General features: G+C 37.4%; 1 protein-coding gene across 1 annotated transcript in view; it reads left to right on the top strand.

Annotated features, from left to right (window-relative positions):
- Positions 1-9,580, top strand: part of NARF (nuclear prelamin A recognition factor) — a 68,317-nt gene extending 58,737 nt beyond the window's left edge. Inside the window, exons 10-12 of the mRNA XM_044673169.1 lie at positions 2,749-2,886; positions 4,345-4,502; positions 9,301-9,580. Of these exons, the coding sequence (XP_044529104.1) occupies positions 2,749-2,886; positions 4,345-4,502; positions 9,301-9,542 (538 nt within the window). The 3' untranslated portion in view covers positions 9,543-9,580. The remainder of the gene's footprint in view (positions 1-2,748; positions 2,887-4,344; positions 4,503-9,300) is intronic.
- The last annotated feature ends 1,547 nt before the right edge of the window (positions 9,581-11,127 follow it).

Genomic DNA, 11,127 nt, shown 5'->3' with positions numbered 1-11,127 from the left:
GAACTGGAGAGACCTCCGGGAACTGATGCAGAGCGAAAGGAGCAGAGCCAGAAGAACTCTATACACAGAGACTGACATACTGTGGTAAAATTGAATGTAATGGACCTCTGTACCAGCAGCAATGCAATGACCCAGGACAATTCTGAGGGATTTATGGTAAAGACGCTACCCACATTCAGAGGAAGGACTGCAGGAGAGGAAACATAGGAAAAACAACTGCTTGAACGCATGGGTCGGGGTGGACATGACTGAGGGTGTAGACTCGAAACTACCACACCAGTGCAGCTACCAACGATTTGGAAATTGGTCTTGTTCAAGGACACATGACAAAACTAGTGGAAACGCGCATCGGCCAAGGGGGGGGGGGGGTTGAAGGGGAGGGGTAGAGCATGAATCATGTAACCATGTTAAAAATAAATATTAATAAATGTTAAAAAAAAAAACTAAGAAATAATGAGGTAGTAGTGGAAATTAACTTCAGACATCTTAAATTAACTTGAAGCGTGGGATTGAACAGGTCCAGGGTGTCAGTGGGAAATAGAAGACAAAACATTCAATCTTTTGTTGGATACCTCATAAGTTAACGGCACGCATGCAGAACGGTTAATCAAGGACTAATGCACAAAGGGGAAAATTTTAGTGCTGGCTATATGGAGAGTAACAGGCTCATTGAGCCAATCGGGGATCTGTCCATCCTGTACTGTCGTTCAGAGGATTAAGATTTCTTTTTTCTGGTGAAGTTTTTCCCTGAAGTCCTGTGATGTTGGCAGTGAGCAGGGGGTGGTGAAACAGGCTCTGAGAAAGCATTAGGAATGATTACCTTAGGGCAGGGGCAGGGCGAAAAGACAATTCCTATTGCAAGTCTATTGGATTTGGGTATGAGTCTAGATTTCACAAGGGAAAGATGATGCTCTGTGACTCTTACCTCCTATTTGGGAAATGTTTATTTTTACTAAGGGTATTCCTTGTGATTCTAGCATGATTCTGAACAATTTCTCAGAGTGGAAAATCAAACTGGATCTGAATGCAACTAGGTTGGAACACTTAAAATGAAATTTTCATGAGGTCAGCTGAAAGATAATGATAGCTGACATAGTATACCTGTATTAGGCCAGCTGAACATAGGTCTAAGGAACCTCCTCTAAGCAGCAGAAGACCATAATAGTAATATCGAGAATATAAGAGTTGCAGATTTGTAGTCTTTGAAATGAAAACTAGTTTAAACCAGGCTATTCTCATAGTATTTAGGGATAGCATTGCTATCAGCGTGGGATAGTACTCTGGTTAGTAAAGATTTTAGACATTGCTATTTCCTACCCAACTTCTGGAAAAGGAAAAGAAACCAAAAAAGTAGACTATTTTTAGAAATTGTAGAGAATAATGCGCCACTTATGAAAGTGGATGTTTTTATTCTCATTCTTAGAACTTTTCTCCTGAGCACTTCCTATCCCTGATCACAGATTCCTTCATCAGAAGACTTTTTTTCTGTTATGTCAATAAAGTATGGAAAGTTGAAATATAAGACTGTGCTGAGGCTACAGGTTCTAACAGTTTTTGGTCCAGCATTGACAGACAATCATTATATAAAGTTGCCCCTAAATAGTGATGGCATTATTCTTTCTGACTACTCTTAATAGTATGCAGATGACTTGTTATAGTTTGGCAAGATTCAATTCTATAAATCACATGAAGGCTGATGATGTTTTTTCATCTGTTAAACTTTCAGTAGATGAGATTTGGCTATGTAGTTTCACTTTCTTCAAAAACAGCTTGCAGAAAACCCAATAAAGGAAGCATTGCCTTCATATGGTATGAAGAAGAGATAACTCAGTCATAAGACCTTTCTTCTTTATTTGCCTGTGAGAGGGTCCATTTCCTTAGTTACTTTCCTTAGTTACTAAAAACAATTGAAATAGGTAAAAGAATAGCAGGCTACAAACTGCCCATGCTTTCTCACTTTTAGCGCTAAGCAATCATAAATAACTAATGTTGGGAAAACTGAAAGTGTCTTCAAAAAACCTGATATGTTGTTCTGTTCTGCTTTTGTAAACGATATGGTATGAAACTTCAGCATAGCGGAAAGATCCCAGGGTTTTGTTTTTTTTCCTGTCTTAACTAGCTATTTGGACCTTATCTATAGAGGGAAAACATTGAATTCTTTTTTTAATTTTTTAATTTAGAATATTTTTCCATGATTATATGATATATGATTTTCCCCACTCTCTTCCCTCCCCCATTCCTGAGCTGACAAGCAATTCCATTGGGTTATACATGTATCATTGTTCAAAACCTATTTCCATGTTATTCATATTTGCAGTAGAGTGATATTTTAGCATCAGAACCCTAATGTCCCTAGAGAACTACGTGATCGATCATATGAAAACACTGAATTCTAAGATCTGTTCTACCTCTTAAATGCCCGTGCTTCTTTAGGCCTCATAATTATTTGTAGTAGGAAGCACAAGTATTATTCCTATAAATAACCTGAGGTTCAGAATACACTATCACAATAGATATGACCCACTGGTTAAAACTAATAAAGTGAGATTCTCCTGCATAATGGTGATCATAAGGTTTGGGCTACAACTTTTAAAATCTCATAATTTTTTATTTCAGAAATAAAGAAGAGACCACCTGCCATCTAAACATTATTGAACTTCATTTTTTGCCATTTACCTGCCTTTTTTTGGATGCGTTGTAAGATTGATTGTTAGTGGCCTCATTTTAGAACTCTTTCTGTTTCTCAAGGTTTGGTGAGATAAAGGAGGGAGACATAGTGCAAGATGGTGGGACCAGGTCAGATGGTTATTTGGAGCACATCTTTAAATATGCAGCCAAAGAACTATTTGATATGGACATCAAGGAAATCACTTACAAAGCACTGAAGTAAGTACAGTTTGAGTAGATATGGAATTCCCTAAATTAATGTTTGTACAGCAGTTGTACAAACATTTGTACAGCAAAAAAACCTGCAGTTTTTGAAAGACAATTGATATTTAAATGTTGTAAGGGGGGAAAAAGGGATTTTTTTTGGTTGAATATATTTAAAGGTGGTCGCCAGGGGAAATTTCCCCAATTTAGGAATAACCTCAAATCAAAATTGACTTTTATGCAAGTTTATTATAATTGATAAGAGAGAGAGGAAATAAGGAAATAAGAATCTAACACAGTAGGTAAATTACTACGATCCTCTAATTAATCCAGGTAGATCTAATTAACCCTCAGCCAAGAGTCAGAGGGCCAGAGGCCCTGTTGCTTCATTCATAGAGTCTTTATTAAGGGGAAGTTCCTTAAGAGAAGTTCAGGAAGATTCGGTCTTTAAACTGAATTTATTCAGAATTTAAACGTGGACTTATAAAGAAGATATTGAAGCAGTCTCACCACAGTCTCAGCGTTCTAGCCAGCACTCCTCCACAGAGCAAAAGAGCTCCTTCACCAGCAGCCCTCTTCACCAGAAAGACCCACTCCAACAGAAGATCTTCTCCTTTTAAAGGGGTCACTTATGCGTCACTTCCTGTGCCTCTTCTCCTAGTTTGCGTGTCCAATCACAACAGATGCTTCTCTTAGGACTGCCTAGGGGGCAGTCAGTCAATTCTTATTTGTCACCCACTCTAGCATACATGAGTTATGGACCTCCCAAAATTGGAGGTGCTCTCACCTTTGATGATTAAATTTAAAGATGGGCAATGTAGACTTAATCTAATTATCACAATGTGAAGCCCTTAATCACCCCAAAGTCAGATTTTTATTTAATGAAATGAAAATATACTTCCTGTAATTTGCCACTAAACAAAATAATTGTTTGAGGTATTTTTCTTTGATGAGAATCATAAAATAAAATGGCAAAACCACTCTTCTGCCAACTGTACAAGAAGCCATTTCCCCCCAAAAAAAAACATTAATAAAGGATTCAATCTTCAACTGTCCAGCATGCAGTCAGTTTGGCCACATTTGTTGGCCAAAAAAAATTTTTTGAGTAAATCAGCTATTCAAACCTGATTAGACCTGACCACCAGGCCACTGCCACTCTTAAATAACTACCCTCAGAGGTTATATTTTATAACTTTCACATCTTATTTAACATGTGTGTAGCCGTTTGCATTTCTTTACTACACTAGGCCGTTGAGGATAGAGACCGTGTCCCCAACACAGAAACAGCTTGCTGCAGGTTGTGGGGTTTATATACTGCATACATATGAGAAATGTTCGTTAAATGCTAGCAGACTGGTCAGTCACTAGTTGTAATCATGCAAATGTGCCCCATACCATTTAATTTTTGGTTATGTGGCCCACTCTTGCAGGAGGGGAAATTGGGTAAACTAATGTATTTTATCTGTTGTATAGAAACAAGGACTTCCAGGAGATCACTCTGGAAAAAAATGGGGAAATAGTGCTACGATTTGCTGCTGCTTATGGCTTTCGAAATATCCAGAACATGGTCCTGAAACTTAAAAAAGGGAAGTTCCCCTATCATTTTGTAGAAGTCCTGGCCTGTCCTGGAGGTAAGAATGAAATAAAATAAAATAAGCTTTCCCTACCTCTACAATGTGGCCTAGGATACTCTCTTACGCTAAAGATTCTGCCTGTGAAGTGTATCTATGTATGAAATAAGGAATATTTTCAGTTTCATGGAAGACTGACATTTTTCAAAATAAGTTTTTATTTGATTTTACTTACTGTTCCACTGTATCCCTCCTTTCACCTTCCTCAGAGAGGTACATCTCTTATAACAAAGAATTTAGAAAGAGTAAAAAAGAAAACTGAAGAAGTAACCAGCCCAACCCATGGCCTCCCACTTCTGTAACAAAGCAGGGACAAGTGTCTTCTCATGTCTTTGCTTTTTGGGATCAAGCATGGTCATATCATTTCACAGCATTTAGTTCTGATTGTTTTGTTATTCTTCCATTTATACTTGGGTAGTCTCTGTTCCTGCTTCTGCTTCTCTTTGAATCAGTTCATAGAAGTCTTTCCATGCTTCTCTGTATTCCTATTCAACTTTCTTACAGAATTAAATTACATTCACATATAACAATTAGTTTGGCCAAATGATGAGCACTTATATCTCCAGTACCTTGTTAACATAAAAAGTATTTTTATATATGAAGCTCCTTGAAAATTAATCTTCTTTCTTTATACCCGATAAAGCAAATTCTTAAGATTAACAAAACCAAATATAGGAGTATTTTATTCTATAGCAGGAACTTTTAACTTTGGGCCTTAGAATGCAAAAACTTCTGTCTTAGAATCCATACTATGTATTGGTTCCAAGGCAGAAGAGTGGTAAAATCTTAGGCAGTGGTTGTTAAGTGATTTGCCTAAGGTCACACAGCTAAGTGACTAAGATCAAATTTGAACACAGGACCTCCAGACTCTAGACCTGGCTCTCAATCCACTGAGCCACCCAGCCACCCCCATCCTTTTGATTTCCTTACCTTCTCACTTAGCTATCTTCCTACCTTAGCTATCTTCCTACCCTGGAGAAACTTCTTTCATATTGCTCACTCTCCTGATTGGTCACTTCCTAACCCAGACTACCATTTCATGCTTACTTCATTCCCTGCTCAACTCACTGGACTTCTCTCTTGCCTCATCAGGCTGCTTGTAGCTGCCCAAGTATTTTCCTTACCCTTCTAGTTCCCCTTTTTGCATTGTTTATCAGCATTAAAATTTTTTTGTTGTTACACAGAGACTTTTCTCTCTCTCTCTCTCTCTTTTTTTTTAAGTTCCAAATTTAAAAAGTGGGGTTGGGGGGAAAGACCCAAAACTCATTGTAAATATGTATAATCATACAAAATGAATTTCTACTTTAACCATGTTAAAAAGCTGAGGAGTGGACAAGATAAAGATAAAAAAAATATGCTGCAATTTGCTCCCTGAATCTGTCAGTTCTCTATCTGGAAATGCATGTTTCATCATAACTCCTTTAGAATTGTGATTAAAATCATTGTGTTGATTCAGTTACTAAGTCTTTTGGGGTTGATAATCATTACAGTATTGCTATTATTGCATGCATAGTTGCTCTCTTCACTTTGTAGCAGTTCATACAAGTCTTTTCAGTTTTTTCTGAAACTATCCTGTCCATTATTCTTTATGATGGATTCTTTGTGAATACAATAGAATATTACATTCATATACCAATTGAGTATGTATCATATACACAACTGATAGGCATCCCTTCAAAATATAAATATTTTTTTGTATTCATGAGTCCTTTTTCTCTTTTTTTTAATCAGCTTTGATCAGGTAAAATCTAGGAGAGATATTGCTGGGTAAAAAAGGATATAAAGTTAATAGTTCTTTGGGAATAGTTTCACATTGCATTCTAGAATAGTTGGACTAGACCAACTCCACCAACATTTCATTAGTGCCCCAATTTTTCTATATCTCCTCCAACATTTGTCATTTTCCTTTTCTGCCATATTAGTCAGTCTTAAAGGTGTGAGGTAGTACCTCAGGGTTGTTTTAATTTGCATTTCTCTAATAATGATTTAGAGCATTTTTTCATATAATTTATATAATTAGCTTTAATATTTTCTTCTGACCTACCTTTTTATAACCTTGGACAGTTTATCAGTTCAGTAATGGCTCTTCTTCTTGCAATTTTGACTCAGTTCTCTGTATGTTTTAGAAATTAAACCTTAGAGAAAGTTACTATAATGATTCTCTCCCCCGCCCCATTTTACCTCTTTTGAATTTCTCTATATCTTGTTTGGGCATAAACTCTTCTATCCATAGATCTGATAAGTAATTTCTCCTATTTGAATTTAAACTCCTTGAAAATAGGTACTACCTTCTCTGCTTACATTTGTACCCCCAGCATTTAGCACAGTTCCTGGCAAAGAATAAAATAAATGCTCCATTTCTCCATATTTCTGTCTATCCAGCTATCTTCTGTCCAGTAAAGTCACTAAAAAAAATGAGTAATGACCTTACCGTAGCCCTTCTTGCATATGGCACTTTCCCCTTATTACCGTCCTTTTGGGGGGTGGGGAAGATATGGTATATTCTCATGTAGTTTGTAAAGCTAAAGGGACCAAATTTCCCCAATTTTTTGAAATAGTTTAAGTTTCAAGAAAAGAAAATATACTTCATTTTTAAATTTAAAATTGATAAATTTTTTTCAACATTGCAGGTACTTTTAAAAAACATTTCCTGAGGCAGCAAGGTGGCAAAGTGGATTGAGAGCCAGGCCTAGAGATGGGAGGTCCTAGATTCAAATCTGGCCTCAGACACTTCTAGCTATGTCACTTTGGGCAAGTCACTTAACTCCCCTTGCCTAGCCCTTACCATTCTTCTGCCTTAGAACCAATACATAGTACTGATTCTAAGACCAAAGGTAAGGGTTTAAAAAAATGTTCCCCACAAAACTCCTTAACAAAGAACATTGTCCCCCCCAAAATCCATTTCTCAGTTATTAATTGAAGGGAGGGCTGTTTCTTAACTTTAACAGTATAATACTAACATCATTTTGTATATGACAAGTTTTGTTGCTTTTCAATGCTAACTTTATTTACATTATTTTTTTAATTGTGATTTATTATTTTGGTTCTACTTTGTTTATACTGCATTAGCTTCATTTAATGCTTTTCATAAGACAGTGAACTTTAATTAAGGCTTTACAAGAAGAATATCTTATGTTAAACTACCTGATTCAGGAAATATAGTACCCACAGCTATTGAACTCAGAGCTATGAGTGCACTTTGTGGTTTGGGGTACCTATCCCCCAATTGAAAAGTACCTCCAGCACTCACTTTTTTTTTTAACTCTTACCTTCCATTTTCAAATCAATACTGTGTATTGGTTCTAAGGCAGAAGATCAGTAAGGGCTAGGAAAGGGGGGTTAATGACTTGCCCAGGGTCACATAGCTAAGAAATGTCTGAGGACAGATTTGAACCCAGGACCACTTAGCACTTACTTTTAAGGTACCTAGAAAGAAACTTATATCAGAGTAGTCTGAGAATTCAGTGGTATCTACCATGATGCTGTTCTTCCTAGAACACCAGGGCATATTTTGTGACCTCTAGGTACTACCTGGGTCCTCTTTCATGTGTTGAATTGGATACTGACTGTGCCTTATTGACTTGGCAGTCACTTAGCATCAGTCCAGTTTAGTGGAGTTTAACAACCAGTTGAATAGATGTCTGTCTCCGTGCCACATCTTCACAGCTCAATCAATTGTTGGCCCTGGTAGAAAAAGGAAGAAGGAGTGATCTTCTTCTGCATTTTGATATGCCCCAGAAAGTGTTGGTGCCCCAGTAGAGAATAGTTCCTGCATTCAACCTGATGGCACCTGACTTTGACTCTGATAGAGCTATTATCTCGTCGTATTCTCTCCACCTCTGAAAACTGCCGCTTCTCCATTCTAAAGCTTTTTATCCTGTATAATTCTTGTCTGTGTCATTCTATAAATTCTTTATTCAATGTGCTGGAGGCCTTCTTATGATTTTTTTTTTAAACCATTACCTTCCGTCTTGGAGTCAATACTGTGTATTGGCTCCAAGGCAGAAGAGTGGTAAGGGTAGGCAAAGGGGGTCAAGTGACTTGCCCAGGGTCACACAGCTGGGAAGTGTCTGAGGCCGGATTTGAACCTAGGACCTCCCGTCTCTAGGCTTAGCTCTCAATCCACTGAGCTACCCAGCTGCCCCCTCTTATGATTTTTTTTTAGTGTTGCATAGACATCACTTTAACACTCAAGTTGACTGATTGTTATCCTTTGCTTTTATTTTATGATGCCATCAAGTTGTCCATATATTATAAGCCAGTTTACAGTCAACACTTACCTTTCCATTATCCTTTATAACCTTTGTTAAATAAATCACTTTTGATACTGAATAATTAACTTTGGAGTTATCTTGTGGAAAATAGATCAAATTTACCCTACTTACCCTCCAAGAATAGACCTAGGAAGTTAGGAAGTAGATTCCTGATAATAAGGATGATCTTTCTAACTATAATTGCCTCAAAGAAAAATGGCTGCCTTTGGAAGTAATAAGTTCCATATCACTGGTAGCCTTCAAGTATAGGAAGGAAATAATTTGCCAAAAACATTATAGAATGGATTCTTGCTGCAGAAAAGAGTTAAAATAACCCTGAGAAAACCCCTCTTTTTCCCTAAGAATTTGGGATCCTATGAAACTAAATATCTGCACCTGTATTTATGTTAGAGTAAAGGAGGAGGGAGGGATATTATATCCTTCATTTATCCTAGCAAGTAGTCTTCCCTTGTAAGCTAAAATTGTTTTTTGAAAGAGTATGCGCTTACCTAACATGCGTATGTGTATGTGCTTGTGTTCTAAAGGATGCTTAAATGGCAAAGGTCAAACTCAAACTGAAGATGGAAAACCAGACAAGGCACTGCTGAGACGAATGGAAGAAGTGTATGCTGAGATCCCTGTGCAGCTTCCAGAAACTAACACACACGTGCAGAGGCTATATCAAGAATGGCTTGATGGTACAGACTCCCCAAAGGTCCTGGAAGCCTTACACACCACTTACAGTGCTGCTGAACCCCCCACAGACAACATGGATATCAAGTGGTGACAGCAAAATTGGTAAAAGAACTTACTTAGTAGGACTTGTGTGACACTGGAAAAATTCTATGCAATCAGGAACACTTTCTTTGAACAGGGAAGTATGTTACCTTAATTATGAAGAAGCTGTTTTTTCTCTCTTAAATTCCAGATACTGTTGTGTTTTGTTTCTGAAAAGCCTATGGTCCCTTATGTCCTATATTTTCTTAACTTAAATAGTTTGGTGCTGTTCTCTTAATCTGTATTTAAACAGTACCTTTTGTCAAGGAAGAATGATTTCTCTAAATTTAAAGAATATTCTTTGTCCTAAGGATTAAAGATCCAAGATAAAAGGGCATTGAATGGTGCTCCCTTAGCCAAGACCAAAATTTTTTTTAACTTGAAGCTTATAATGTGTTAAAGATAAATGATTGAAAATGCTTCATGTAATCCCCAACCCAAAGATGAATAAATCTAATGCAATGCCTAGAGTAAAAGGGGTAGTTTACTATTAAAAGAAATGGATTTTCAGATCCAAAACTGCATCATTAACAAACACTTGCAGGGAAAAGAATTTTCTCTCATTGGGGAATGAGGCAGAAGAGAAAACAGGATGTGAGTATAGGGGCTCAGAGCTTCTCTGAGGAATCAGGGACTAGAGGGAATAAAGAGGTAGCCTGTAGGAATTAGGACAGAGGCTAAGGGCCCGTAGGTGGAGAGGATGGGGCAATATGGGACTTCTGAAGTCATTGTGTACATGTATGGAAAGGGGAAGAGGTACAACTTTAAGGGCAGAAGACATCATTGGTCAGACAGAAAAGGAAAAGTGTAACTGAGCCAAGTATCCACAGTAGAAAATTTTTTAAGGGGGTGTAGTAGGGAAAGGAATTGTCAAATGGGGTTTGAAGATGTTCAGGCTCCTGGATCCTATGCATAGAGCAGGAACCTGAAGACCACATAGAAAGTGAAGACACCCAGACTGGGTGAGAATCCAAGAGGTTGGGGGCCCTCTCCTACCATACCTCCTAGCCTCCATTTTGGTACATAGCCCCTATGTGGGACCCTGAGGAGGCTGAGGGCAGTTATAGTGCCAATCAGAAATTCATCAAACTGGTTATCATAGTCACCATCACATTTGACTATGATGGTGAAAGAGAATGGAAATGTAATCAATAATCTTATAATTTAAGGAGAATAACCTGGGTTCCAGTATAATCTTTGAGACACTAAATAAGCAAATGTCCTCAGGATTTCAGTAGAAGACAATGGGGGTTGAAATTAAAGAATAAATATGAATTTGAGACAGATGTTGACTATCTTAAGCAAAGATCTGCTTTTCCAAAGTAGTTGGGACAAAGCTTTGTAATCATAATTGGACCTACAAAAGTAACTTAGAGTTTCTGCTTAGAAATTTTTCCAGTTTTCTGTTTTAATTAAAATACTCCATAAGGGCCCCCACAAAGATATGGATAAGAAGCAATTGTGGAGAATGGAAAAGAACATTGGTATGGGAATAAGGAAACTCCCTTAGTTCTGACTGCTGCTGTATGACAATGAGCAAATCATTTTCACCTCCATTTCCTTATCAATAAAATGAGGAATTAAACTAGTTGATC

The sequence above is a fragment of the Gracilinanus agilis genome, chromosome 4 (assembly GCF_016433145.1).
Source record: "Gracilinanus agilis isolate LMUSP501 chromosome 4, AgileGrace, whole genome shotgun sequence".
Lineage (NCBI taxonomy): Eukaryota > Metazoa > Chordata > Mammalia > Didelphimorphia > Didelphidae > Gracilinanus > Gracilinanus agilis.
This window is presented reverse-complemented; position numbering and strand designations above follow the sequence as displayed.